At 34.3% G+C, this 16,137-nt stretch overlaps 4 protein-coding genes across 5 annotated transcripts; 3 read left to right on the forward strand and 1 right to left on the reverse strand.

Moving 5' to 3' along the window:
* The first annotated feature begins 1,132 nt into the window (after positions 1-1,132).
* On the forward strand, positions 1,133-2,224 carry LOC18053596 (myb-related protein 315). Its single transcript, XM_006447114.1, has 3 exons — positions 1,133-1,265; positions 1,355-1,484; positions 1,690-2,224. Exons 1-3 carry the CDS (start codon positions 1,133-1,135, stop codon positions 2,222-2,224), a joined length of 798 nt encoding a protein of 265 aa, XP_006447177.1.
* A 5,092-nt stretch (positions 2,225-7,316) lies between these two features.
* On the forward strand, positions 7,317-10,053 carry LOC18053597. Of its 2 annotated transcripts, none has more exons than XM_006447115.2 (4): positions 7,317-7,492; positions 8,834-8,941; positions 9,273-9,337; positions 9,468-10,053. In XM_006447115.2, exons 1-4 carry the CDS (start codon positions 7,403-7,405, stop codon positions 9,613-9,615), a joined length of 411 nt encoding a protein of 136 aa, XP_006447178.1. In that variant the 5' UTR covers positions 7,317-7,402; the 3' UTR covers positions 9,616-10,053. The 2 variants fall into 2 exon arrangements, with proteins under 2 accessions (XP_006447178.1, XP_024046089.1); XM_024190321.1 differs by having other exon boundaries at positions 9,273-9,332; positions 9,468-9,573.
* Positions 10,054-10,891: 838 nt separating this feature from the next.
* LOC18053598 (small heat shock protein, chloroplastic) lies at positions 10,892-12,098 on the forward strand. The gene is made up of 2 exons (XM_006447116.2): positions 10,892-11,284; positions 11,460-12,098. Exons 1-2 carry the CDS (start codon positions 11,074-11,076, stop codon positions 11,936-11,938), a joined length of 690 nt encoding a protein of 229 aa, XP_006447179.1. The 5' UTR covers positions 10,892-11,073; the 3' UTR covers positions 11,939-12,098.
* A 6-nt stretch (positions 12,099-12,104) lies between these two features.
* LOC18053599 lies at positions 12,105-16,122 on the reverse strand. The gene is made up of 9 exons (XM_006447117.2): positions 15,807-16,122; positions 15,580-15,605; positions 15,361-15,445; positions 15,037-15,246; positions 13,343-13,465; positions 13,211-13,268; positions 13,050-13,123; positions 12,482-12,570; positions 12,105-12,399 (listed from the first exon to the last, which is right to left on the reverse strand). Exons 1-9 carry the CDS (start codon positions 15,891-15,893, stop codon positions 12,330-12,332), a joined length of 822 nt encoding a protein of 273 aa, XP_006447180.1. The 5' UTR covers positions 15,894-16,122; the 3' UTR covers positions 12,105-12,329.
* Positions 16,123-16,137: the final 15 nt, after the last annotated feature.

Below are 16,137 nucleotides of genomic sequence, written 5' to 3' on the forward strand. Positions count from 1 at the left end.
GAATATTATTTTAAGGGTATTATTATAAAAGAAAAGAAAATGTAAGAATAAAAGTATAATATATTTAACAGCAGAGGTGTCTGGAGATACCTTTTTAAAACATAAAACCTAAATAGACATTTAACTTAAAATACATGGATGAAATGAACATTTATCCTATTGTTTAATAATATAATTTAAGTCATTAGTAGCAAGTTAATGAAATGGTGAATTGAATTAATGAACAAGCCAAAGAATTGAATTGAAACTGAACAAATTTTTGATCGGCAAATTAATTAATTAGTTAATTTAACAGCTTGAAGACCAGAAATAATAATGCAATTCAAAAGCAGGGGTCTCAATTCTCAAATCTCATGACGAGACAAAGTTGTTTTAAACATAATTTGACACTGACAAACAATTTACCCTAAAAAAAGACAATCAGTTAAGGCTCCCTAATCCCTATAAAGAGACTTTGAATACTAAGGTTTGATTCCAATTGAGTTCCTTTCTTAACTTCTGTCACTCTCAATCAATCAAAACTAAAAAAAAACATTGACTCCAAATTTAACTTTTTTAACATTATTTCACCTGAATGAATCCACAATTGGAATTTTAAGAAAGCTTCATCATTTATGGTGAAGGCATCTTTCTTATATTCTAACAGAGTTGCCTCCAACGACAAAACTGGCCAGCGCTCAGGGGGACCAAGGAATCCAATCCATTCACTTAATATAAAATAAAATTAATTAATTAGCTAGTGAGAGGACTTTGTTAATTTTTTTTCGTCAACCCACGTCTGAGTTTAATTCATTTTAACAATTTTTTTAACACCTTTTCTCATTGTCTCAATATGGGTGGTGGCCAAATTTTAAATGTTGTTCATTATTACAAAACCCCAAAACATTACATGCTTTTTATAAAAAACCCTATCAACACCACAAACTGCTTTTTCTGCATTCAATCATTTATCTCCCTTGTTAAACAGCATAACATGATTTTTCTATAGCCATTGATGATCTGTCACAGCATCTTTGCTTCTTTTATAAGTAATTCTTTTGTAAGCTCTCCCTCTTTTTATAAGATCATTCGATCACATAACACTCAAAAATTGAAACCATCGTAGTAAAGTTATTAGCCAGCTAGCGAAAATATGGGGAGGCAGCCTTGTTGTGACAAAGTTGGATTGAAGCGAGGTCCATGGACTATTGAAGAAGATCATAAGCTTATGAGCTTCATTCTTAATAACGGAATCCATTGCTGGCGTATGGTTCCAAAGCTTGCAGGTAATTTATCTATTATTATAAATTAATATTATTCTAATTAAACGAGTCTCTCTCTCATCTTATATATGTTTTCATGCATGCTTCGTTAGGTTTGCTGAGATGTGGGAAAAGTTGTAGATTGAGATGGATTAATTATCTGAGACCGGACCTTAAGAGAGGCGCGTTTACTGAAGATGAAGAAGATCAAATTATTCAACTTCATTCGCTTCTTGGTAATAGGTAATTAAGTGTGTGTATATATATATGTTCTTGAATTAATTAATTTGATCATACACACACACACACATACATATATACATACCAATCCAGGATCTTGGACTAGTTAAAGTACGGAAAAACTATTAGCATTAAAGGTTTACTAAATTTTAATAGAGTTCAGAACTTTGGATCAAAACAGTACTCGTATTATATATATATTAACTAGGTGGTCGAAGATTGCTGCACATCTTCCTGGGCGTACGGATAATGAAATCAAGAATCAATGGAACACTCGAATTAAGAAGCGGCTCAAGCTGCTTGGATTAGACCCCGTGACTCACAAGCCTATTAATGGTAATCATGAAGAACAGGTAGTGACTGTTGATAAAAAAACTGACGATCAACATGAGATCAAGCATTCAAAGCTAAATGTAACAAGTTCGTCGACGGAGCAAGAGATCGATGATAACGTGATGGAAGAAATTCGTAGAACAGATGATGATGTGAAAACACAACAAGTTCTGAACATCGATTATCAACTGTTGTGGGGAAACAATTTGAATAACGTCGTCGCTTCGGGTTCATGCAGTGCGTCGTCGTTTTCGTGGGAAAAATCAAATAATTACAACCCTTCTTCACTGAGTAATGATCAGTCTAATTCTTTTCAGCAGTGGATTGATAATGTCAATGTGGACTCTCTACTTTCATGGGACTACTGCTTCAATCAACAAGAAGATAACCTTTTTCTTCATCTTGATTAATAATTAGCTAGTGTATCAATAACAACTGTTTGAGAATTTAATTAATTAATAATATATATATCATGTTAATTAATCTGATTGTTGCATTTTAATTAATATATATATCAACTTTGCTTCGGTCAAGTTGTTAAAATTATCATATATATGTAATTAGGGGTGGGCATTTTCTGGTTCGGTTCGGTTCGGAGCCCGAACCGAACCGAACCGGAACCAATCGGTTCTTAAAAACTCAAACCGAACACGAACCGAATTGTAGAACCGAACCGAACTGAACCGAAATATTTCGGTTCGGTTCGGTTCTACAATTCGGTTCGGTTTGGTTTGGTTTGGTTCGGTTCTACAGATATATTCAAATTCATTCATTTTCGAACTAAATAGAAGTACAAGAAACATTCTATGTATCCAAATTCTGAATTCATTTTCGAACTATATATAAGTTTCAGGACAACAAACATTCTCTGTATCCGATATATAACAACACTCCACAAAAATTAATAATGGAATCTCTTTTGTAGGCTTCACACAATATAAATTATAATCTTAAAAATCTGATAGAACTCTAAACTAAACAATAAAATAGCAAACTCAAAATTATATTATCATGACCTGTAAATATGAAAAACAAGATCTAGTTTTTAAAACTTTACAAGGACAAACTTTAATATTTGAAACGTATATAAAATAAAGTACGATCTAGTTTTTAAAACTATTCATTTATCTAAATTCACTCAAAACTTTGAGTGCAAATTCAGTACCAATGAAACATTTTCAACATGAAAATCAATATCCAAATCAGATGCAACAATCAGTACAATTCAGCCCTTAGTTATCATGCAACCTACATATACAAAAAGATAAACTATACAACATGAGAGACTGTAGAATTAGAAACATATGAAAAAAATGAAAAGTGTTTATTGTAATTTAATTTCAGACTGCCAATACAATTTCAGACTGCTAGCAAACAACAATTATACAATTATACACAACAACGACTAGACAATACAACTTCAGCTAGTTAAACTAAGCTTTGTTTAGCTGGTGCAACGCGAGATAAGCTCGTTTATCAGACTGCCAATACAATTTCAGACTGCCAGTGCCAGGCTGCCAGCAACCAACACCTCCAAAAACACCTCCACAAATTTAACCCCATATAAGCTTCAATTCAAACACAATTTCAGACTGCCACAACATAAATTAAAAAAAATAACCTGCAGCAGTGAAGATGAGTGATGACGCGGGCTGAGTGATGAGTGGCGGTTAGAGCAGTGAGGCCCGAAGACGAGCGGTGTGAAACCGTGAGCGTAAGCGTGAGGGACCGAGGGCTTTGACGGCGTCACCACGCTTGAAGACCGTGAGCTTGACTGAGGGCTTTGAGCCTTTGACGGTGAGCGTGAGGGACCGAGGCACCGAGCTACTGAACGCGTGAAACCGTGAGGGACTGACGGCTTTGACGGCGTCACCACGCTTGAAGAGATGCGCCACCGCTGACCGTGATGCAAGGGATCCAGGGAGAGGCCGCGAGTCACCGATCCGACGAGGGAGAGAGTAGGATTTTGAACTTTAGGTTTAGGAATTAGGGTTACGAAATTAGGAATTAGAAAAGGGGGATTTGTGATTTGGCTTTTTATATTTTGGACTGAACCGATCGGTTCTTCGGTTCGGTTTGGTTTTGAACCGAACCGAATGTAAACCAATCGGTTCTTGTAATTTCGAACCATTCGATTTTTTACCTTAGAACCGAACCGAACCGAATTAAGTTATTTCGGTTCAGTTCGAAAAAAACCAAACCATTTGCCCAGCCCTATATGTAATGATCATTATTAATTCTCTTGTTCTTTTATTGTTGGGTTTTATCATTATGAACGTTCTAAGTTCCTTTTTTTTGGGGGAATTGATGCAAAACCTTTATTAAAAGAAAAAAATAACAAAAAAAATAATGAGAATAATAATCACAAGGACGGTTTTGAATATTTTTTAATTGTGGAAGTTATATATATTCAATCATATATATCTAGAAAATCATGTTCAATGATGCAAAAAATAAATTACTTGATTTCTCACCATTTTTTTATTTTTAAATTAGGGTGAGCAAGTAAAATGAAGTGTATCCTCACACTGCCGCTATTTTATATTTTATATTTAGCTACATAAATTAAGTAATTAATTGCTACAGTGCATGCATCTGCAAGAATTAATTATATTTATGGCATAAATTGGAAGTCGAATCTTAGATTTATGGAACCCCGTAATCCCAGCATCGCAGAGATAAGATACTGCTTCTCTAAAACAAAAAGATCAATCAGTAATGAAATTTTACAGCATATAAATATTTCTAAGTGATTAAATCTCAACCATGCCATGTTGTAAATGCATATACTAAAAGTTGTAGAATTCACACTAGTAAGGAATCCAAATTCTTCTTAAAAGAACAAGTTTATAGAACTTTATCAATTTATTCCTATGGATCAAGGAAATAAAATTGATAATAGCGATATTTTTGTTCAACCAATATTGTAATAAATCAAGTCTTAGACTTTTCTTGCTTTATCAAAGTGTAATGATCTTTTCCTAAAAGATTAGTAATTAACACCATTTATTGTTGATAAATTAGACAATATTGTGAACCAATAATTACTTATCAAAATCATTATTTATTCAATTTATAGTGTTTTTATGGTGTGTTTAGCACACTGTATTATAATATAATGCATTGCATTAGGGTGTATTTTATTAAGTTGTAATAATTTCTATAATATAAGATTAGTTTAATAATACAATATTATTAAATAACAAAATCTTACAATTATATTATTAATAATATTATATTATAATTTATTTTATTTAATAGTTAATATACTAGTGTATAATTTAATATTATATGGTAAAAATATAATACTATAGTAGTACATAATATGATATAGTATAAAATATATCATATTATAAAAAAAAATATTATTATAAATTTGTTTGTATTTCTTAATAATAAATGGTTAAATAAAATTAAAATATTTTTACATATTTAAAGTAAAATAATTAAAATGATTTTATATAATAAAAGTAAAATAATGCATTATTATTTATTTATTAAATATTTTGGTTTATTACAATACTATACTGTTACTTAAATTAATTTTTATTTAAATATAAATTATGATCTATTGTAATTTATTAAATAACAAAAGTTGAATGATTGTATTTAAAATATGAACAATATTTTAATGCAATATAACCTAAACTCTATTTCCCGTCGGGTTATTTCATGCACTTTTTATTGTATTAACTATCTTTTTATGCAGTAATTACAACAAAAAATTGTAACCAAACATGAGTTCGCGTAAGAACAATATTTTAATGCAAGTTGTCAAACACACCCTTATAGCAATAGCCAACAGCATTATTAGAGACAGATATAATGCCAAACAAAAGCATATCAAAAATAAAAATTCATCAACGAGAAATGGTTCAGGAAAAATCGAACCATACAAATGTGGTCAGCAATAGAAAGTAGCATTGTTACATCATCCAGTCAGATAAGGTTATTTCTTCTGTAGATGACCAAAGCACATGGCGACATGCCCAGGTACCAAATTAAGCAACATCATGTTGGTGATAATTAGGGTTTTGTTGAAAGCAAGGGAAAATAAATAAATAAATTAGGATTTATTAATGGGATTAATTGTCTTGACCCAACTTACTCGTCAGGATCGTCACCATCACCACATTATATTAAAGGAATTAGAAAGTACACCGAATAATTGGTGTTAATAAATTAATAAACCAATTAGGTTACTCTGCTGCCATTATTTGTATCCAAGCTTTTAAACCTACTGAATTAAATCATTTATATATATATATAATACTTTGTCGCATCATCATTAATTATTAAAGATAACAAAAAAAGATTGATGATCATAGACATAATGATAGAGGCCGTTCTTTATGAGGGAAAAACAATCGTTGTTCTATTTTATATATAAAGAAAGTAAATGCTATTAGTTACCAAAGTCCAAAACAAATACAAGTTAATTGGTCCCCAAAGAAATGATGATACATGTATATATCTTTACATATATATGACTTTAATGAATTTTGATTAAGTGCACGATGTTATATAAATTATGGTGTCCAACGGTATACATGGTGAATCTTTATTGGCGGATTTGTATTGTGAGTTCACAACTCTACCAATAAAAACTCAACATGTCTACTGTCAAATACTATAACATAAGTGATAACGCATTAGATCAGACTTCTTAATTTAATTGGTTCAATATTATCGTTGTTACACAAGACGTTTGTAAATTAACATAATTATATGAAATATGATCTCTCCTTACTTTTATTTTAGCGTAGTTCATGTTTGTACGGCAATTAATTAATTAAGAAAAGAATGTTTGTTATAATTTTTTATTGATAGATTTGATCGAAACTCTTTTATTTTGGTACAATGTTGAACAATATGCATCCAAATTCAATTGCCTGTGGAGTGAGCTACTTAACCATTATATTTTGTCTCACCAATCACCACCATACCCCACAATTAATTATTGATATCCCCCATTATAATATTTTGCATTATCTCCAATCTTTTAACATTTGCATATCCTACTTAATTCCACAATTACCCTGTTATTTTGCCATATTTTCAAGTAAGAACATTACTTTTGTTTCTCTTATGGATCAAATGCATTCCTCCATAAAAGTCCAATAAATTCATCTCTTTAAGCGTCACATTTTGATGGTTCACAATTTGTAAATAAATACTTTCCAAATGAATGCTTTATTTGAAGAGAGAGAAATTTTAGAAAGATAGAAAAAATTACAGAATTTTTAAGTCATTTTTTTTATAATTTTAAAATGAAAATGAATGGTAAATAAATAAAAAAAATAATAAAGGGTCTGGTGGTGTGGAAAAATATGCCGAGATTGAATAACAGTGCCACTCTTGTTTATGAGCCACGCACAAGTGTAAAGGGCCATTTAAGTTCGAGCACAAGGCCCAATAAGTAGTGGGCTACAAAGCCCAACTGCTAACACAAAAGGCTATGGCCCAGTCTGATTCACGACATGAACTGAAACACTGCGAGAAGGGGAGGGTGGAGACACAGAGAGAGAGAGAGAGAGAGAGAGAGAGAGAGAGGCGTTGCTTATTGAGGCTGCTGAAGAAGGGGAGCAATGTTAGCGATACAGAAGGCGATACGGAGGCTGCATACAGCTTTGGATGCTCCGCCCCTCACTCGATTCTCTCTTAATGCACCCAAGAATGTAAGAAATCTCTTCTCCTTCTACGCTTTTTTTTTTTTTGGACATACACTGTTAAATTTGTAGGTTAAAAATATTTTGTTTGTTTTATCAATTTTTTTTAAATTTTTGTTGGTTTAGTAAGTAAATGATCACAATCCCCAAATGGGTTGGTTTTTAGTTGATTTTAACTTTATTCTATGCAACTATGCAACATATTAGTAGTTAGTAACATTTAAGCTTGATAGCAAGAACCACTTGTGCTTATGGTGCTATGATCACAGTCTTGTTTGATATAAGTTGAGAATGAATTATGAGTGTGGTCTTCTTATTGATGATTCTCTCATAAAGCTCAAGCTTTTTTCTGAGTACCTAGTTATGGGGTTATTTTGTTCTATTGAGAACTTTCTACGCAAATAAAAGTAATCGTAGCATGCCTGAGTTAATATTATGCTACAGAAGCATAAATTTGGCCTGATAATTTATCAGAATGACACCATGCTGGTTATGGGAAATGTTTGTATAAATATGTAACATTTTCATGACATTGTCATCACAACTAGAGATTAAAAAATTGGTTAATTGATCGAGCAATTACTAGGACGTTGTATTGTTGTATGTTTAATATCACTGTAGGTTGGATCCTTTAAAATGTGTAACCCTAGTATTAGTTCTTGTAACTATTGACGATAATAGCTATAAGTACACGAAAGAACCCCTTTTTTGTAATTCCTATGTTGCAATTGGAGCATATCAGCAGAAAAGAATCAATTTAGATAGTCTGTTGTGGCTTTGGTGGCAATTAGATCAACGCCTTAAGGCTTCAAGGGAAGCTCGCATCGAAGTTCACTATGAATCTTTGGGTACCTCTCATGAGATTTATGGGCATTATCTAACAGTACAAAGTGTAAAAAAAGAAATTCTTTCTATATACATTTGAACCATCGTAGCCCACCGAAGCTTGTTACTTTTTGTTTCCCTATAATTGGAACCCTAGGGCTCTATCCATTCGTTTTTATAGTTTACACACTTTTGAATAACTTCTTCTTACTTCCGTATTTATGTTAATGCATTTCCTAATGATTCATAAATATCGCTTATGTTGGTGTTTATCAGTGGTGGTATACAATCGGTTTACGCACTAATGAGGATCTTTATACTGGAGCTCTATTTGTATTATTTCTTTCCGCCATATCTTTAATAGCGGGTTGGTTACACCTACAACTGAAGTGGAAACCGAGCTTTTCGTGGTTCAAAAATGCCGAATCTCGTCTGAATCATCATTTGTCGTGGAAAAATTGATTACTTGTGGAATGCAAACCTGATTACCTGACTTTATGTCTTCTACTTTATCGTTTGTTTCAGGTGGAGATTGAATTTGCTAATGGTAGCAAGTTTACTTTGTCGGCTGAATATCTAAGAATACACAGTCCAGCTGCTGACGGAAAGATTAGGTCAGTGGGAGGTGAAAAGGTAGAAATTCAAACGTTTTTCCTTATTCTGAATATTGTTGATTATTTTTGGTTCATTTTTATCCTTGGGCAATTAGTTGAGTGAGTACTTAGAAATTAGGAACATCATACATCATGTCAGTTTTGCGCTATGTTTGGTACCTCAGTTTTTCCTGCAAATCTCTGATTGTAATACCACTATGGGGTGACATGTAATATGCTTTTGCTTCTATGTCTGGGGGCTAGACATGTTCATTAATAAACAGAGTTTTAACTTTTTGTTATACTTATGTGATGGTTACATTTTTATCCACCTCTGTTGGTGTTTTTAATTCTCGAGATTCCTGAACCAGGTAATATTTGGTCGGCGTCATGTGGGCATCATGTCTGCAGAACCTGTAGGGAATTACGGGGTAAGGTACTGAAGCTTAATGCTTAAATATGAGATTCAAGCTAAATGTGTGTATCTCTATTGAACTTTATCCAGAAATAGGCTTGTTTGAAGAGATATTTTCCTGTTTAACCTTGTGATAATTTGGATGGTTTAGGATAGTTTTTGATGATTTGCATAAAACTGGGATCTATTCATGGGATTATTTCTACTATCTTGGAAGCAACAAGTTTACTCTCATGAGAAATTATATCAAAACGCTGAAGAAGCATGGACTCAGTCGGGATCCGCATAAGAAAAAATGATGAAAAATTTGACTTTCATTCAGCCAGTTCTTTGGTTAAGAGGTCAGACGATGAGCCAGGAGTGGTTTGTTTCCGTCCGCCGTTGGAAGCTGAAGAGTGTTACGCATCACACTATCTTTATAATGTGAGTTACAATGTCAACAGTGTAAGTCCTGCACCTGTATGTGCAAACCAATTGTGCTTTTGAATTTTTCGATTTGTTTTAGCTACCATACTTACATTTTGACAAAAGGAAAAATCAACCAGATAGATGTATGACGCAACCGAGTTTTAAATTAGTGTTGTGTTGAGTGTTTTGTTCCCTTCCCTGGTCTTGCGGCATCAAGGGCATTAATCATGAACCTTTATTAAAGAATTATCGGATATTTTTTACAATGATGTAGCCGCAATCAGTTGTACAAAGATCTTTGTACGAATTGAGTAAGCAGTTTACATGACATGGAAGGATTGATTGAAAAGTTAAAAGAATTAATGAAATATTACGTGAGCTGTATCTAAAATTTTGGGTACTTTTCATTTCTCATTATGAATTGCACACATAATATCAACTCTCTTCACTCATCTAAAACGAGTTTAGAGTGTGTTAAATATAATGAATGGTTATGGACTTATGGTTACTCATAACTAGAGCTGGCAGAAAACACTCCTGAGCTAGAAATGCCCAAGATAAGTGCTTTTGAAAGATGAGACATGCAGAAAGATGAGACATGAAGCAAACTGGATGTCTCTGGAATGTGCCATTATGGTCCCGGAAGGCCTTTGATACTATAACTGGATAACATCAACACCCCACCTCTGCCCCACTCCGATGACTAAGCACACCTTCAACTTCCCCAAACAATTTCAGTCTGTTTCAGGGGAGATTTTAGAAATTTTTTTTGTTGTACCATAATGATACGTGTGTATTTATTTAAAAAATCAATTATAGTTTTATTTAATTTATGTAAACATGTTATATATACATTAAACAGATGTAATACGGTAGAAATACTCTAAAATCTCTCCTATTTTAGATTAAAAAATGGCAACATGCTGAAAGTGTTTACAGCTAATCTTACCATTGCTCTGAATAGTGACCAGTAATCCTACGCATGGACCAAAATTAAAAATTAAAAAGTGGGGCTTCGAGGATTGTGGGCTGTTTTGAAATTGTTGATAGGATATTATAGTTAGTGAAAGTGATAGAATTTGATAATGAGTAATTTACGACTTGGCATAGTGCGAAACAAGAGCCTTATGGGACCCACATAATATCGTTTATGAAATCGTAATGGACAGTTGAGGATTAGCAGCTTGTAGAGAAGTCTAGAACATTGGAGGATAAATCACAAGTACTGACAGTGAGCACATCCAAGTCCAGAAGCGTCATCGAGACCCTATAAATGTGCACTTTGGAGATGGAGCAATTTGCTTCTCAGTATTGGTGACATCTCTCAATCAAAAACTATATCTTAGAAAATGGCATCTCATCTTGGTATCTGTACTCCCTGTGCGTCCGAAATAATCACCGGTTTTCCCAGCTACAGGTCTCCACCTTTGTTGAGAAATAGAGACTTTTGTGGCAGGATAAAGGCCGTGGCAGATAACAGAGGCAGCCTTGATCACTTGCAAAGATCGTCGCTGAATCAATCCCAGCCAAAAAAGAGAGCGGCCCCAGTTTCATCTCCAGGTAACAAAAAATTATACTCTCTTATTACTTCACATTTCTGAAGCGTAAAACTAATTTAATTCCTGGCTCCAAGGACAAGAAAATTACGTAATGGATGCAAGACCAACGTGTAGCTTGCAGAAAAACGTGTAATGACCAACTTATTAGAAGCTTCTTATGTTTTCTCTGTGTACAGGGATATGGGATAGTTTTCCTGCTGCGAGGACGGTGCAACAGATGATGGAAACCATGGAAAGAATAATGGAGGATCCTTTTGCTTACGGAGTCACTTGGCCTTCACAACAAGAAAGGGTGAGAAGTGGATACAGACGGGGAAGAACGCCTTGGGCCATCAGGGAAACGGAAAACGACTACAAGATTAGGTTAGACGTGCCTGGCATGAGCAGGAATGATGTTAAGGTACGGGTTGAAGAGAGCATGCTCGTAATCAAGGCAGAAAAGGCTCAAAGGAACGAAGCAAACACTGATGGAAGTACAGTTGAGGAAGAAGAAGAGTGGCCAAGCAATGGTTACGGAAGCTACAGCACTAGAATTGCATTGCCTGACAACGTAGAGTTTGAGAAGATTCAAGCAGAGGTGAAAGATGGCGTACTGTATATAACCATTCCAAAGGCCAGCTCCACCGCCAAAATCGTCGACATTAATGTCCAATAGGACAAGTATTCTGGTAACCTCAAGTTCCACATAGGACAAACCTAGATCTGCCCAGAGGAAGGTGGTGGGTAGAAAATAAGTGGCAGTAGGGTTAATTTGATTTCTTCATGTAATTTCAAACAGGAAGGTTAGCGATATTATGTTAAGACTGTTCAAAACTTCTGCTAATCTTTTGTTCTTATGAATCTATATTGCGTCAATCAACTGTCCTTTTCAGTACACTGCTTTTCTCTAAGCACATCCAGATAAGATTACAGGAAGTGAGATAAAAGAAAGCAAAGATGTACTCAGATCTGCATCTCTCTCTCTCTCTCTTCCTCTCTTTTGCATATATTTCAAAAACAAATGAAGCTTGGGTCATGATCGACAACACAAAAACGTATACCAACTACTAATAAGGCTTTTTCTTCCGTCCACCTTGTGATATGCGTTTCAGCTCTTGGGCGCCCCTTTTTATTCCCCTGGAACATGAACAGAAACAGTTAAGAAGCCATTTCAAGGTGCACATCATGAAAAAGAGGAGAGGGCAGAAAATAAAAATACCTCTGGTACAAGTAAACAAAACCATAGAAAAGTGGCAGCAGCATCAAAATCAAAATAGAAATGGTGACATAAGTCATACTTGTCCGCTTCTGCAATTACAGAAAAAATAGAGGCAAGGTAAAGAGGAGTGTAATGAACAAAATCTTTACTCGTAAACTCAATCTGAAGATATATTATGATAGCTTCAAGTTTATACAATGCGTAGTCAAATAAGTTTCTTATTTGATAGCCATAATGATGAATTAAACTGATTTTTTTTCTGAAATGCAAGAGTTTGCCTCATTGAAATCTTCCACTTCAGAAGAAAAATCATTTTACGGATAGCATTTGATTCATGATATGATTTATTTGCAAAGAGCTTCCCTAACGTCCAAAATTTTTTACTAATCTAAATAAAAGTTGGAATGAGAAAGCAGAGTCCATTATTCCTTCTTGATTTGTCCACTTCTTTGGTGGAATATAATAAGAACACTTCTCACAAATAGCCTAAAGTCTTTTCGCCGCTTAAAAACGGTCGTTAAGCAAAAAAATCTAGCCAAAAAAAAAAAAAATTCAAGATGAACTTTACCCTGTGTCCTTTCGATAAGGGTTTCTGTTTCCCAGTGCAAGTGTGGGCATCGCAGAACTGGCGCAAGAAGAATTCTGCAATTCAATATAATTAAACAAAGTGTTCTGAAGTGTTGATAAAAGCATATCTACGTGTACACATCAGAAAACTGAAAAGATTACCATGAAGACGGCTTGCTGATGGACCCTCATTGACAGGAAAACAACTATTGGCCAGACTCTGCAGAGAATAATTAAATTAATGACAGAAAAAAAATTTGGAATCACAGATGACAAGCATTGTTCAAATATCACCTCACAAAGATGGCGATTCCTTGCGGCAGCTGCAGGATTGCACTTGGTCTTACGTATCATGGGTTCCAGCATAAGATCGCAATGCAGTGCACCACATATATCAGCCATGCACCTGCCGGTACTCTGGATTCAGCATGAGCATTCATCTTTCAATAATCATTCAAGTTAAGACAGTTGCAATGTCAATGTTACCAGGGTTTCCTCAAAGTAAATTAGAAGGTAATTTATTAAACCAATGGGGCAGATAGGAGCTGAAGTAGATTGGTAGGAAAATAAACATGACAGAATGGCCACAACCAAGAAAGCCAAGAATCTGGCGATTAAGGCATTTCTGTACTCTGTAACTGCTGTGCTTCAGCTTAATTTTGACAGTACATCAGCTAAAATGTTTTACTCCCACCCACCTTTACTTCATAGCTAGAGAAGCTTGTGGGTAGGGCCCAAACCATAAGAGGAACCCTGAAATGTAAAACTGATACAAAGTAGGCTTGTCATGTGGACCAAGCCAAACCGGAGAAGGAAGATAGAAACTAAATCCACAGAGAGACAGCAGACAGAAGTTAAAAGTTGAGACAAATGCAATCACATAAGGGGAGTCAAACAAAATACCTTTTACCAAAACTGACTTCGATACCATGTTAATTTACCACTTGACTTAAAAGCTTAAATTTGTAGGTAAAGGTCCAAACAATCGTTTTATGCACTCTTAACTCTCATTTCACAGCAACACTGGATTATAAGTAACAACACTTCAATCCAAAAAACTATAGGACAGAGGTGGAGAATGACTGACATCCATAGCAACACAACAAAACATTAATTTCATCAAACTATATGACAGATACCGAGAAACGTTGACTTTCAGAGAAATATAAGAGGTTGCAATAGTTATAATTCATGACATGAGATAATAAGGTAACTTGGGAGTTCATTAGGCAGAAGAAAACTTTGAGCATTAAGAACTGGAATATTCATAAAAGTTATAGTTTGTCATTGTCAGGGCACAAGATAATCATCGGTCAAACGGGCAATTGCCTAATCTCTAAAATAAGGATCCTACAGATGGAAAAGAGAATAATAGTATTTGCAGACTCTCTTATAATATCCCTTGTGGAAACAATATTTGACATATTTATGAATGCCATCACCAGATTTTTGAGCCCAGTGGAAAACCCAAACAAAAAGTTTAATTCATGTAACATATAAGGTTAAGAATAGTCTGCTGAAGTTTTCCCCCCTTTTTTTCTGGGTATAAATTGACAAGCTATAAGATGCGTCCTACGATCCCCTGTCTTCGAATACTTTCATAAATATTATTGAACAACAGAGGAAAAGAGCATGCTTCCAGTTTGCCTAAATTTTACTTTAAGATACTTCAGACATCTTTTCCTATGTCACATTCAATTACGAAAATAACATTCATATACAAAATTACATACCCATATCTTGAAGAAGCGATGTTAGATGGATACTTCATTGTATATGAAATTTCATATAAACACAGTCTACATAAATTATTCTGTCGAATAGCTAAACTATATCAGACTGAGTGCCAATGCGATGGAATAAATTTAGTTGACACCATTTAAACAAGAAATCAATAGTTCTTAATTTTAGAAGTAGAACTGTGTTAAACACAACATCATAACTTCAAAAAAAAAAAAAAAAACAACATCCAAGCAAAGGCTGCATACCACATTCAGCAGATTGTAGTGTCTATTTTCAAAATGCTTATCAAGATATTTCTCCTCATAAAACTTCTTTTTACAGTAACCGCATCGCCATTCATCTACATCCACATGGAATTTATGCTGTTCCTGATCTCTGTACAGATCATTGTCAGGATGAAGCCTGCATTTTGGTGAAATCAGATACTGTTCCTTCTCCACAAAAGGCATCAAGTACTGCACACAACATTAAATCCCAAATAACATCCTTGAAAGCGTATTATGAAACCAAGAAAATCATATCATAATATCTATAAAATTGGCTCATTTAGCTCTACCAATTTCCATTACCTCATCAATAATATTCCATGCAGCCCTACTCCTTTCTCTTGAACAATGCACTTCATGAACATCCTCCTCGACTTGCTTCAAATTTCTGAGCTTCATATTTAGATATCAAATCAAATTTAAGTAACCATATGTTGCACTAACATATAACCAAACAATATTTCGACAAAGCAAGTAGTTCAGATTTCAGTCTCGAATTCCACAATGTAATCTATGTATTACCTTCCAGGTGCCGATTCTTTGAAATCCTGCATAAAACATCAAAATGAATGCAAGATTAAAATTTTACAGCAAGAACTCAAGAACCCTAGAAAATAATGGATTAAAGAACCAATTAATAAGACCAAATGAAACCTATGAAATTGGTTTAATTCGTTACTATAAGAACTCAAGAATGCAGAAAATAAACAAATAAAAGACCGATGAGAGTGTGGCCTGTATACACATACCTTAGTAAGCTGTAGAGCAGTAGAAGAAAATGGGAGGCAAAGAAAGAGAAAAACGACAGTCCGTTTAGACCCACTTCGCTTTTTCATTTTGGGATATCTTTGAAGAGTGTCTTCAGAATCTTTGAAGTCTGATTACAATAATGGCAGGGGGATTAATTTCTCGATCTCGAGAGAAGCAGCCACGCGTTCGCGCCAGTATTTGCCAGTGAAACCTTGCCACGTCAGAGCAGCTTAACGACTGATGACGTGGCAATCAATTCAATGAACAACGAACTGACGAAGGAATTCCTTCCTCCAGCAATTCAATTAAATTAAATTAATCGTGTCAACT

This window comes from Citrus clementina, unplaced genomic scaffold, assembly GCF_000493195.1.
Source record: "Citrus clementina cultivar Clemenules unplaced genomic scaffold, Citrus_clementina_v1.0 scaffold_2, whole genome shotgun sequence".
Taxonomy (NCBI): Eukaryota; Viridiplantae; Streptophyta; class Magnoliopsida; order Sapindales; family Rutaceae; genus Citrus; species Citrus x clementina.

What these genes read in the sequence shown, in the direction of transcription:
- LOC18053598 (XM_006447116.2), top strand. Translation starts at nt 11,074, where the DNA reads ATGGCATCTCATCTTGGTATCTGTACTCCCTGTGCGTCCGAAATAATC. An exon ending in GGCCCCAGTTTCATCTCCAG is followed by an intron (nt 11,285 to 11,459) that starts GTAACAAAAAAT and finishes CTCTGTGTACAG; the next exon opens with GGATATGGGATAGTTTTCCT.
- LOC18053599 (XM_006447117.2), bottom strand. Translation starts at nt 15,893, where the DNA reads ATGAAAAAGCGAAGTGGGTCTAAACGGACTGTCGTTTTTCTCTTTCTT. An exon ending in GGAATCGCCATCTTTGTGAG is followed by an intron (nt 13,269 to 13,342) that starts GTGATATTTGAA and finishes TATTCTCTGCAG; the next exon opens with AGTCTGGCCAATAGTTGTTT. An exon ending in TTTGTTTACTTGTACCAGAG is followed by an intron (nt 12,400 to 12,481) that starts GTATTTTTATTT and finishes TTCATGTTCCAG; the next exon opens with GGGAATAAAAAGGGGCGCCC.
- LOC18053597 (XM_006447115.2), top strand. Translation starts at nt 7,403, where the DNA reads ATGTTAGCGATACAGAAGGCGATACGGAGGCTGCATACAGCTTTGGAT. An exon ending in CTCTTAATGCACCCAAGAAT is followed by an intron (nt 7,493 to 8,833) that starts GTAAGAAATCTC and finishes CGTTTGTTTCAG; the next exon opens with GTGGAGATTGAATTTGCTAA. An exon ending in GTAGGGAATTACGGGGTAAG is followed by an intron (nt 9,338 to 9,467) that starts GTACTGAAGCTT and finishes TGGATGGTTTAG; the next exon opens with GATAGTTTTTGATGATTTGC.
- LOC18053596 (XM_006447114.1), top strand. Translation starts at nt 1,133, where the DNA reads ATGGGGAGGCAGCCTTGTTGTGACAAAGTTGGATTGAAGCGAGGTCCA. An exon ending in TATGGTTCCAAAGCTTGCAG is followed by an intron (nt 1,266 to 1,354) that starts GTAATTTATCTA and finishes ATGCTTCGTTAG; the next exon opens with GTTTGCTGAGATGTGGGAAA. An exon ending in CATTCGCTTCTTGGTAATAG is followed by an intron (nt 1,485 to 1,689) that starts GTAATTAAGTGT and finishes TATATTAACTAG; the next exon opens with GTGGTCGAAGATTGCTGCAC.